This window comes from Lepisma saccharinum, chromosome 1 (genome assembly GCF_977018435.1).
Source record: "Lepisma saccharinum chromosome 1, izLepSacc3.1, whole genome shotgun sequence".
Taxonomy (NCBI): Eukaryota; Metazoa; Arthropoda; class Insecta; order Zygentoma; family Lepismatidae; genus Lepisma; species Lepisma saccharinum.
In genome coordinates, this window is record NC_139229.1 from 176,083,090 (window position 1) to 176,096,641 (window position 13,552).

Genomic DNA, 13,552 nt, shown 5'->3' on the forward strand with positions numbered 1-13,552 from the left:
ACCTAGCTTGCGCCCCGAACTACCACACCAAGAGATATGCAATGATAACTGAGCCAATATTTGCTCTTTAGCCTTTTTTTTTTTCAAATTAATCTTTAGGCTAGCTTTATTATTTAACGTAGAATAGTTGCAGTATTGTGCATATCATCAATGCATGGCTATCGGCGTACCTATGTTCACATAGGCCTAGCTTGCGCCCCGAACTACCATACCAGGATGTATGCACAATACCGAGGAGTTCTTTTTAAGTTAAAAAGCTTCGACGATCCGTGGCGAAAGTGTGATCATTCTTACGCGATATCCTCGCTTTTATACTCTTTTCGAGAACACAGATTAAAGTACAGATGAATCACTCACTATCTACAAAAGGATACTATCAACAAGACTGACATCTATACATCTTTAGAAATACAAATTCGTATAGAGCACTCTTGCAAACAAAGATACATTAAGTTACTCATAACAGAGCATAAAATACAATAAACATTAAACAAAAGATATATATTACAAACAAGGTGCATTATTACATTTAATAACAAAGAAATTACGCTTTCTTTTACAAAAATAAATACATTAGTGACATATCTTTTAATGATGACGTCACATAACAATGTGGATCATATCATCTTCTGTGTACTTCACCGAGTCTCATCGTTCACCGCTGAGTATTATTAAGTTAATATTAATAGTATAATAATACGACGCGTACGTTCTAAGTTAGTTAGTCGTTAGAACGTGTCAAGTGGCAGCTCAACGTGTTGGCTCGATTTTGTAGTGTACAAGGGCAAGACCATTGTTTAAAGTTGAGATTAATTGTGCAAGAGCACTGAACTTTCATATTTATAGAAAAGCACAGAACTACTTCGTTCGAAATGGAAAGAAAACATTTGCGTAGCGCAAATAAAAATCTTGCTTCAAATTCAGAGCTTAATGTTCCCGATTGTTGTCGGAACATTGATAAAGATAAAACCACATTTGTGTGCTTGAAATGTACAAAGCTTTTACATTTTGAATGTTGTGGCCTAGATATTCGAACTGAAAGCCACGAGTCTACCGATTTGGTTTGTAAAGATTGTGAATTATTGTCTACGGATAGTTCATCTGATCCATTAAATATGTTCAACGCATTAAAAGCAATGATTGAAGGAATTAGCAAACAACAAGTCGAAAGTATGGGAAAATTACAGGCTGATATTAGCAATGATATCTGCAAACAGTCTGAAGCACTGAAAGCTGATATGTGTAAACAGTCTGAAGCACTGAAAGCTGATATCTGTAGACAATCTGACATATTGAAGGAAGATATCCTCAGAGAATGTGCGTTGCTAAAGGATGATATCGGTAAGCAGCACGATGAATCCATGAAAGCTTTAAGAGCTGAAATAGGCGAGATGGCCTGTGAAATACAACAACTAAAGTCTGAGAACGAGAGTACTAGGGCCCGATTCTCTGAAGAAATTCGGCAGGCTAGAGAGATGGACTTTGATGAGTTCCGGCGTAGCTTGGCAGCCGATGTTAATAAAGCCACGGAAAGTGTTCGCATCGATGTAGAGGATATTAATTCGAGATTCACTGAGGAGTGCAATAAGATTATTGAAAAACAGCTGACGATGGAACAGATGTTGGCCGAGGCCGAGGCTGACAAAATACAGTTCCGGGCTGAGGTCCAAGAAAATATTAGTCAGATTTCAGTAGTTGTGTCTCAAAGAAGCAAGGACGTTGAGGAAATAAAGACTCAAGTAGAACAGCTTACGAATCAGTTAGAGACCATGCACGTCACCCGACAAACAGAAACAGAAACTGGATCTCGAACAGCTGGTCATCCGTCTGCAGTTGCTGAGAGTGCAGCGTTGCCAACCGTGAACATTGAACTAAATGAAGCGATGGACAGAGCCGGTGGAGAGAGAACTAGAGAAGACAAACAAGTAAGTCGCCCACGAGATACACCTGATTCAAGAGGTAATGGAGTGGCGTCTGCTGTTCCACCTACCTTTAGTCTTTCGGGCGATGACAGAAGTTACAGAGAGCGTGAATCTCGCAGGGCCCGGCACAGTCTTTATGAAGAAAGGACAAAGAGGAAACGTCTAGAAAGGAAGAAAGATCACAGTTCCTCCTCTTCCAGCACCACCTCTGACTCTCAGTATCAAGCAAAAATCAGGAAGCGAACGCGAAGGCATGGAAATTCAAGGAGCGGGCCAGATGAGTCGCCGCCAAGAACTCAGCGATCAGCAATGACTGGAACTCCAAGGATGGCAGACCTTAATTCCTTGTCGAAGTTCAAGGGAGACCTGGAAGCCCAGAATGCTGAACAATACTTAAAAGAACTTAATCTCAATTTTGATTTAATGCAGATTCCATACGAATACCGATTGGAAATTATTCCTCGGCTTTTCAAGGGCCAGGCTGAGCATTGGTTTCGAGCAAACCAGTTAGAGTTCAAGTCCTATTCTGATTTCTGCCGTCGTTTTCGCAAACAATATGCTTCAGAAGAGGCCAAAGAGAGGCAGCTGACAGCAGTGAGATCTCGCCGATACTTAAAGCAGTCCGGTATGAGCATGGAGGAATATGCCTGGTCTATTTACTCAGCCTACCGCAATCTGTCTGCTCGTTACATAGAACCTGAGATTGTGAATTTAATCATCTCCCAGCTTCCATATAGAGCTCGCAGTCTGAGTCTAGCTAATTCTCCTCAAACTGTACGGCAGCTAGCCGACTTTCTGAAAAGGTTCGAAGTGCTTGAAGAACAGGACAGTTGGAAGCCTGTGTGGAATAGGGAAGGTGCAGGCCAGGGAAATGCTCCCAGACAAAATAGAATTGGAAACCAACAACCCAGAGTCAGACAAGTTATGCAGAACCAGAGGAATGGATATTCCAATTACAACAGGCGGCGTAATCCTCTGAGAAGGGATGGCAGGAACAACTACGCACGTGGGCCGCGTCGTTCCAGATCTGATCCAGAAGAACATTCCCGTGACTCTTCACGTAACGCCTCTGAACCCAGTAACTTCAGAGCGACGGCGCCTCCGTTTGAACCTTCAGCTTCACGTTTGACGAACGAGCAACGTCAAAGCGTCGACATGACGAGAGACTTTTGTTGGGCTCCATCGACTAGTGCTAATCCGAGTGGTATACAGTCGGATTTAGCCAGTCGCCCAACGTGAATTCTTCGTTCCCGATCACGGTTGGGCTAAAATCTTGGACTTCTCTGGGAACAGATGACAGCGTTATAAATAGTGAAGACAATCATCTTTTTGTTGTGCTGACTCTCAATGAAGGAGAACAAAGTTTTGATAGAGCACTACAACAGGCAGTTAGAAAGGAAAATTTACCCAGGGCTCCATTAATTAAGGCAACTGTAACAGGCGTCGAGTTTATTTGTGTTCTGGACACTGGCAGCGAATGTAATCTCATGAGCTACGCCATTTGGAAGAAGATTAAAGAGAAGCTGCCGTCATTGCAGTTACAAACATGTCCAGATGTTAGGCTGACTGATTTCACTGGGAGAAACAAAACTAGAGTTGTGGGATGTAGACAAGTATATCTGGAGATTGCTGGAAGAAATTTATTGGAGGACATGTTTGTCTTGAGAGGTCTCGAAGCTGACTTTATTTTGGGCTACCCATTCCTCAGGAAATATGAAGCAGGAATTGACCTACAGCGCGAGAAGTTATCCCTCACCGTAGACGGAGTTCCGGTAGAGCAGGACCTCGTGAATAATGGATCTTCGAAAGGGACGTATGTAAGAAATGTCCGTGAAGATTCCCATGTCGATCAGTGGACGGCTAGTCCTGACGACATTCTGCAGAAGGTCAATGCGAATGAGATTTTATGCGAAAGGGGTAGAAGCCAATTGAAAGACGTCTTATTGAAGCATAGAGATGTATTTTCCGAGAGACCAGGTACTATTAAAAACTTCCAGTGTGAGATTGAACTCACCACCACAGAACCTGTGTATCGATCTCCATATCCCATACCTATAGCAAAAAGGAAACTCCTGGAGGAAGAATTAGAAAAGTGGAGACAATAGGGTGTTATAATTCCTTGTAATTCCCCTTACTTGAACCCTTTAATTGTAGTCGACAAGCCTGACGGTACAGTACGCCCATGCATTGACTTCAGAAATTTGAATAAAATTGTACGTGTTCCACGAAATTCAGTTGAGCCCATTTCGGATGCCTTACAAAAATTTAAAGGTGCTCGTTATTTTACAAATCTGGATCTGGCTTCTGGATATTTACAGATCCCTGTAAAAACTGACTGCCAACCATGTACTGCCTTCTCCTATAAAGGACGTCAGTGGATGTTTGCTCGAATGCCTTTTGGTATCTCTAGTGCTGTGTCAATTTTCATAGCGGCCATGCATGCTGTATTTGGTCCTGAAACCGAAGAGTATCTAACTCAATATATGGATGACTTGCTGATTTTCGACAAAGAACTCTCCAAGCATCTCGAACATCTGGACGAAGTGTTGCAGCGACTCCAAGAAGTGGGGATGACTGTAAAGCTACGAAAATGTGAATTTGTCAAAAAGGAAATTACCTACTTGGGTCACATTGTTTCTGGAGATGCTATCAAAATCCAACCAGACAAAAATTCCGCCATTAAGTTATTTCCTAAACCTAAAACTAGAAAGGATGTTCGGAAATTTCTTGGCCTCGCCAACTGGAGGCGGAAGTTCATTGAAAATTTTGCAGCAAAATCTGAACCGCTCACCAAGCTGTTAGGTAAAAATCAACGTTGGATTTGGGGAGACGAGGAAGAACAAAGTTTCCAGCTATTGAAGAATGAACTTGTAAGAGATGCTGAATTAGCACAGCCTGATTTTGAACAGGAATTCTGTATCCAATGCGATGCTTCTGGGAAAGGATTGAGTAGTATTCTTTTCCAAATGGATGGTGAAGAGAGAAAGGTCATTCAGTATGCAAGCCGAAAACTGAAGGAGAACGAACGCCATTACTCCATCCATGAGTTAGAATGTTTGGCCATAATCTTTGGAGTTGAGAAGTATGCTGTTTATTTGAAAGGTAGACCCTTCACTATCTACAGTGATCATAAAGGGTTGGTATGGTTACAAGACGCCCGTAACTGGAACAGTCGTTTGACTCGCTGGTCTCTAAAACTCCAACAGTACCAGTATAAAATAGTATACGTCTCTGGTCGCCAAAACGATCTGGCAGATATTTTATCTCGGTATCCTGCTGATGATATACCCCAGATTCAACCTGAACATAGCCAGCAGACATTCAGAATAAACTACCTGTGGGCCGAAAGAGGAGAAATAGATGACGTCGACAAGTGGAGAGAGGCACAATCTGAAGATGAATTCTGCAAAAATTTACTCCAATCTCTAAATTCTCAGGAACCTAACCTCAGATTGCATCGTTCCTATCGCATTCAAGAAGGAATTTTATTTAAGAGAGGATCAGACAATCAGTCCCTTTGGAAACTGTGTGTTCCGGTGGTAATGAAGCAGCCTCTCTTGAAAGTAATTCATGATGAAGCTGGACATTTTGGAGTATCCAAGACATTGAAGCGACTTGCAGTACGATACTTCTGGAAAGGCATGAAGGATGACGTGATACAGTACATCCGAGATTGTGAAATTTGTGCCCAGAGTAAACCAGACAAATTAGGGATACTCAAGGAGACCCTTCATATCAGTCCCAAGCAACCTCATGAGATGCTTTCTCTGGACTTGATTGGGAAGCTTCCTCGTTCTAATGGATACCAGTACATCTTGAGCCTTATTGATGTGGGTACACGTTTTGTCTCCGCATATGCTTTACGGACTGCCAGCACCACGGAAATTATAAACACGCTTCAGAGAGGATATTTTGCTCACTATCCAAACGTTACATTTACCCTAAGCGACAGAGGAGCTCAGTTTACCTCGAAGCAGTGGAAGGAATTTACCAAAAACCGTGGTATCCATCATGTTTGCACAACAGCTTACAATCCAAAGGGGAACATGGTAGAACGAGCAAATCAAGAGATAGTCAGATTACTTCGTTTATTTTGTTATCGAGAACATCAGACTTGGTCTCGATACATATCAAAAGTTGCTTGGTTAATTAATTATTCTATTTCTGAAACAACTGGATATTCACCTGCTGAACTATTCTTCAATCATCCTATACCCAGAGAGATCCTAACTCATTTCAATTGGCCCGAACGGGAAGAAGCCCAACCGGATTGGAAGTCCAAATTATTCTTAGCCCAAGTCAGGGAGAAGAAGAAGCTGTCGAAGGATTTAAAACAGAAGGGAAACGCCAAGACAGTGACAGTTGGAGACTTCGTGATGGTTAAAAACCATTCCTTAAGTTCCTCATTAGATAGGACCATTCAAAAGTTATTTATGTTGTGGATAGGACCTTATCTAGTGGACAAAGTGGAAAATAATGTTGTGACATTGCTAATTCCAAGGACTAAAGAATTATATGGTAAGGTTAACTTGGATAACGTAAAACTGATGCGTTTTTCGGAGGATAAAAAGAAAGAATTTGTAATTTAAAACTAAGTTTCCTCCAGGTAGATAACTTCCTTCCTGAAACTTAGTTTCCGAAAGGAAGGGGCAGATGATATGATCCACATTGTTATGTGACGTCATCATTAAAAGATATGTCACTAATGTATTTATTTTTGTAAAAGAAAGCGTAATTTCTTTGTTATTAAATGTAATAATGCACCTTGTTTGTAATATATATCTTTTGTTTAATGTTTATTGTATTTTATGCTCTGTTATGAGTAACTTAATGTATCTTTGTTTGCAAGAGTGCTCTATACGAATTTGTATTTCTAAAGATGTATAGATGTCAGTCTTGTTGATAGTATCCTTTTGTAGATAGTGAGTGATTCATCTGTACTTTAATCTGTGTTCTCGAAAAGAGTATAAAAGCGAGGATATCGCGTAAGAATGATCACACTTTCGCCACGGATCGTCGAAGCTTTTTAACTTAAAAAGAACTCCTCGGTATTGTGCATACATCCTGGTATGGTAGTTCGGGGCGCAAGCTAGGCCTATGTGAACATAGGTACGCCGATAGCCATGCATTGATGATATGCACAATACTGCAACTATTCTACGTTAAATAATAAAGCTAGCCTAAAGATTAATTTGAAAAAAAAAAAGGCTAAAGAGCAAATATTGGCTCAGTTATCATTGCATATCTCTTGGTGTGGTAGTTCGGGGCGCAAGCTAGGTCTATGCAATCATAGGCTTGCCGATAGCCACGCATTGAGTTTATGCGTTTTAGTTGAGTCAATTCATCGACAAAGCGAAATCCTCGCTTTCATCTCAAGTATATTTGCATTATAATTGCAATGAATAAAGAATAAAACCTTTCAGTTTATATATACTGCAATAATGTGATTTTATTTCTCTGTGCAGTGAATATTGTCTTTGCCTAACACTACCCCTGTACCTGAGAGGAGTCTGTGTACTTCACCGAGTCTCATCGTTCACCGCTGAGTATTATTAAGTTAATATTAATAGTATAATAATACGACGCGTACGTTCTAAGTTAGTTAGTCGTTAGAACGTGTCAAGATGATGGTATGTCCTCAGACTTATAAGAAAGGGTTTTACACAAAATTGCAAGTTCGTAGAAGCCGATCCTTCGAGCGAAATGAATGACAAAGTAGTTTACAAAGCATCCAAAAATGAATTCATTCCTAGTTCACTCTCCTACCACTGTATTCTCTCTCGCTCTCTCTCTCTCAACTAGGCAATATGCTAAAAGCATATTTTGGGGAGGCAACTTGTCACTCCACTCCCTAAACTTTTCTCATTCTTCCCCTGTCTCAAAACACCCCTTTCTGACATTTAAGCGAGGGGCTGGCAGGGTGGAAAATTCTGTCTAAGATGTTCTTGTAAAATACTTCACCTGACAGCTGAAAAAAAGGAGGGAGGTGAGGTGATCATCAGCCTAAATTCTTGTGAGAATGCAGAGGTAATATTTAATGTTTGTGGTAAAATAGCGTGGGTATTCTCTTATACATCCAAAGTGAATTCTTATCTAAGCTGGAGAGAATAGAATGAATGTGTAGCATTTGTTGTTTTCGATAACTTTTCGCCTTGTAATCAAGGGGTCCCGGGTTCGATACTCGGTGAAGGCACGTAGTGCTTCGGATCCCACTTTAAACTGTAGGTCCAGTCCCAATTAGCCTTACTGTGCACAAAGTGGACTTAAAACACCATCTCAATCAATCAATCGATAACTTTTCAGAGTACAGAAATGGTACGCAATGAACTTGTTTCAAATTACACAAATGATGTTAAACAGCATCGTGTTTGTACCTTCGGTTTTATTGTAATACTTTACTTAACACTTATTGCAGTGTCAACATAGTAAGAAAACGGGTTCAGAAAAATGTTCATTTCTAAACCTTTAAGCGATTCTTGAACTGTTAATACTAAATTCTCCAGAAAATTTATGTAAGCTCCAGACATTTTCTAAATGCAAGCACAAGGCTGGTTTTAATGTCTGTGAAGTATTTTAGAGCATAGAAATGTTCTAAACCTTGCATAATTTCCACGATACGAATCAGTTTATTAGACAATTTAAATTTGAAATTAGTGGTGTTAAGTGGTGTATTCAATTGTAACTATTGCAATGCGTATTTTACAAATCAGCGATGATGGCACATAAATACCAGAGAGAGTGAGAGAGAGAGATAGTGAGAGAGTGGGAGAGAGAATACCAATTATTACTAATGTAATAAGAATAACGTAAAATACTTACCATTACAAGATGATAGATCATATTCTAATGCGTCGTCTACACTTGTCAATCAAATATTTCTTTGTATCAAAGAAGGTGTACGCAATTGATTGTAGTGCGACATTTCTCTAAATAACGTGTACTGTGACATGTTTTCTTACCTTAATATAAAATATAACAGACCTTATATTTTTTCAAATGTGATTAGGTATTATTTTAGAAACATCGTTTTCCTTTCCTCTCTAGAATTACCACAATTTTCACAACGAACTCCCAGATAAAGAACTAAGACATTTTCCAGCGCTTGTGTGCAAGAAATCAAGACATTTTGTTTTATGACGGGCGTAACTATTTTCTGGAATACCTGGTTTTATATCTGCCAGATAATCAACCATAAACTTTGATGGTATCTCAACGAAATTATGTGTGGTACACAAGCTTTTATTTATATTAAACACCTGCATGATGTTAAGAAATGTTAAGAAACAGCAGTCAAATTATGTTTGGTAATACTAATGGTCAATCCATTTACCTAGATTAAAGTGCGATTTCACTCCTGTTGTATCTAACATTGATTCGCTGTACACTGCCTAACTCACAGTACAATTGGGGCAGTGACCCAACTGTAGAATTTATTATTAAACATTAGTTAAATTGACATATTGTTCGTGTAAAAAGTTTTGCCTCCATTTGGGATAAAGGTTTACTATTCGCAGTCTAGTTTCAAGATATTGGTTTGATATCCAGAAAGTTTTTTTGGTCAGTCACATTTGTATCAAAGAGAAGATCACGTGAATGATCTATGGCAATTATACAATCTGTAAAACTTCAGGAATGCTAGAAGTATTGGTACTGAATTGATATACAAAACTATACAAATCTATCTAAAAACTACATCGTCTAACATACTCATAATATTACTAATTACTGCTACATTCGAACTAACAGCAACTATCAATACAATTGGCACATACCTCATAGTTCTTTATGACGTTAAATAAACCTCTAGCCATTGCGTCGAACAGGCGTCTTGCCTTGGAACGGGTGGTATTTTGGTCTGTATGGAGCTTCCTGAGCTCGCTCCTGTACCTGGAAAGGAAACAAAGAACATTATTGTCTGTTGGCGCCCATAGTATTGCTACTCACAAGAATGTTAACCGTATAATAGTTGCATCAAATGTGTATGATTCTCAGGTCCAGGAATGGGATCAAACTTTTGAGCTGGTGAGGCCGGCCTTTGGTAAACTCTATTTTGAAGCTAGATACGTACGGTATTGAAATAATCAATATTAGAAATGTGGAATTAGGGGAAAGGGCTGAACTTTCTTCTTCTACATTTTGATATATATTTTTTAAAATGTAAGACCCACGGATTCAAATTTTACCCTAACAATAATGATCGCAGCAAATTGTATTATTGACGGTTTATAAATTATACCGGGTGGCCAGAATTAAAGTTACCCAACTCAGAGCCCTCTGTAGCCTGTTTGAGGCATCGTAGAACTCTGGAATTTGGTGAATCCACCATGGGGAAGAGGATGGCGATAGAAAAAGCTTCATTTTCCGCCACCAGGTTGAAATGTGGCGCTGTACTTCCATGATGGGTTGTAATAATGACGTAAGCTGGCGCACTAGTCGCAGAATATCGGGAACAAGAGGCTCTATCCGCCACTGCAACAGCAACTTCGGTAACAACTTCTTCTGCAATCGGCCGGCGCTGCTGCAACACCCAGATCTCCAGTCTCTTCAAATTTCTTCATCTTTCTTAACCCATGGGTCGTCATGGGCCCCTTTCGAAGTCCTTTCGCATGCAGCTGCACTATTACTATCGCTTTCATTAAACAACTTCAGCAATACAAGTTCTTTCTTATTTAGTGACATGGCGATCACTTCCGAATTTTTGTTCAGCACTCAAGTTAAGTGATTTAGCTGAGTTATTAATTAGAAAGACATTTGTTAGTGGCTGGAAGTTGCGATAAAATAATCTCTCGTTTATTGCAAGATTGCAAGGTAAAGGCAAATCCATAACCAATTGGAGCAGTTTACGTCATTATTACAACCCATCATGGAAGTACAGCGCCACATTTCAACCTGGTGGCGGAAAATTGAAGTATTTTTTATCGCCATCCTCTTCCCCATGGTCTGCATAGTGGATTCACCAAATTTCAGAGTTCTACGATGCCTCAAACAGGCTACAGAGGGCTCTGAGTTGGGTAACTTTAATTCTGGCCACCCGGTATGTCGCAAAATATTTTTATGTACAATTTTGTGTAACTTATCTTTCGTTTCTTTTCACAAATAGTACAATTTCAATCTTCAAATTAAGTCCCAATACTGAAATTTTTTGATGAATAATAATAATAATAATGACTATGCTAGCAACTCGGAGGGTAAATTTTCTTGCGATTGAGAACAAATTATAAATTGTGGAAAAAAATTCACAGGGGGGAAACATCCCCAGCTTCCTCCCCCTATAGGTTCGATTACTGGACTATATATGAATGAAACATTGATATGACCATACAAGTATTTTCTAAATTTACTGTGGCGAGAGTCTCTATTTGGAGGAGAAAATTTCTTCTATGATATAAAAAGGGTATGCCTCTTTGTACAAGTGAATTTTTCACAATTAAATAGCTGTCTTAATTTCTTCTTGGAGAAACCCTGAACACTGGACACGTTGTAGCAACCTCATTTATCAATACGAGTATGCCGTTAATATGCGACTCAGGGTCCAACAAAAGTATACCTGAGAGTATAAGCTGTCGGAGTACGGTGCTGATCATATAGTGCTGTACCTTCATGGCGGAATGCTTTGTCTAAGTTGACTCTCCAGGTACTCTGCAGCCCCATATGAGAAACTTTACGAACGCCACTGTGCCACTCCTGGGAACGAGCCTCGGAAACCAATGAAGTGAGAGGCTCCCATTAAACCGGGTGAAAATTTCACAACAAAGCAACCGTTCTTGCCGGCGAGAGGCCGTTCCAATTCGCAGCCAATTTGTGTAACAATGCCTAGTTTTCGTCATGCCGACGCAATTAGCTCGAGATGACCAATCCTATTATCCATTAAATGACAAATGGCACCAACTTGCGCGCTGACAGAGTAGATACCGTCCCTGGTTATGATACGTTGAAACCAAAAGAAGCAAATTTGAAGGGGAGAAAATTGGTTGAAATTAGATGACTGGGTGCCTTGATTCCTCCGCTGGCGCCATTTTGTATCGTGCAGTGTGGCTTCCACACGAGACAAAAAGAAAAAGCATAATCAAATATGCAGGAATGGTTTCCAAACTGCTGGTCGTGCAGCTCATGGAGCGTGCTGTTCGATGTTTCAACAGTGAAATAGGCCGACCCCGTGGCGGATTGGTTAGCACAACGCGCTACGACGGCAGGGGTCTCGGGTTCGAATCCCAGCCTGGGCAGGGACTGTCCCTTCAATTTCATCATCATCACTCATTCTTATCGTCACGATTAGCCAAATCATTCAATAAATCAATACTGAAACAGAAAAAAGTACAACCAATATGAAATCTATACTGTATGTAATTGGATCTTGGAGAGACGCTTGTTTTTTCATGAAAGAGCGCAACCAAGAGGTGGCTGATGAGCTTACCCTTAAATTCTTGAGCAAAAATAATGGTGGGGAGGGGGAATCATTGAGGACAATTTATATAAATATACAGGATACGTAGCTACGTTGAAAATTACGAAATCACTCTAGAAAAATATTTATTTTGTGACTGATACATGATACCGCGTTCGATATATTGATTGATTTGGTGTTTTAAGTCCACTTTATGCATGGTAAGGCTAGTCGGGACTGGACCTACAGTTTAAAGTGGAATTCGAACCACCATGTGCCTCTACCGGATATCGAACCCGGGACGCCTTGCGTAGGATATATTGCTATGAAAATATAGCAACCCTCCAACAAAGTGCATGTGCTTGAAAAATCATCCTAGCCCTCTCTATATAGCATGTCTGAAACACATGGTTCAACCACTACCTCTCCACTAAAATCTTGCATACACTTCTGATAGTTCATGTTAGGAATGGTTGTTTGACGAGGGATGTGTATGAGAACAGTGTGGATATAAATTAATAATTTGAGTAGATGCATCTGCTCATCGTAAGTTTTACACAAAAAGTATCGTAAAGTAGCTAAAATAGTAGATTTTCCCCCAATTTTTTCAAAGCGTTAGAGGAATGTTGGATGGGTTAGCATAAATAGCTGGGTTTGAGATATCTGGATGTAACTTATATGAACAGAAGGATCATTGTCAGACTATCTTAAGGTGATATAGCCCATTATCTCAATGTGTAGATAAGATAAACTATGAGTGAACTATTCGTAAACTATATACATTTTCGGAAACACACAAAATCTCGGATCATTTCGAAAATTATGTAGTCTTTCTGGACTGTACAAGTGTGTCCAAAACCTAACTTTTATCCGTAGTTGAGTAAATCAGTTTTGAAACCACAATTTCAGTTGGGAAACTGAATTCTGAAAGAGTATTTTTGGAGCGGGAGATTTAGTTAAGTTTAGAGAATTTGTGAATTTGCTCGACGACGGGAAATGTCTAAATATTTCTTGTACTGTAAGCATGAGACATAAAGAAATTGAGGCACGACTCTCAAAACGATTGCTTAGAGTCGAATTTACCTTCACAGGTACAATAGCTCAAACTACTTGAGAAGTGTTGAAAATTACAGCACCGCAATACATTGTATATATATCTTATAATGATTATTTTTTGTACTGTACCTTAGCACTGTAATTTGGCTAGTTTAGTGGTGAACTGTTAACAATGGTGTCCTGCTTATGA

At 39.7% G+C, this 13,552-nt stretch overlaps 1 protein-coding gene across 2 annotated transcripts in view; it reads right to left on the reverse strand.

Annotated features, from left to right (window-relative positions):
* The window catches only part of LOC146004429 (uncharacterized), a 182,400-nt gene that overhangs the window by 77,202 nt on the left and 91,646 nt on the right, over nucleotides 1-13,552 (reverse strand). For both annotated transcript variants that reach the window (XM_083143285.1, XM_083143291.1), the window contains exon 3: nucleotides 9,695-9,809. In XM_083143285.1, the coding sequence (XP_082999411.1) occupies nucleotides 9,695-9,809 (115 nt within the window). The remainder of the gene's footprint in view (nucleotides 1-9,694; nucleotides 9,810-13,552) is intronic.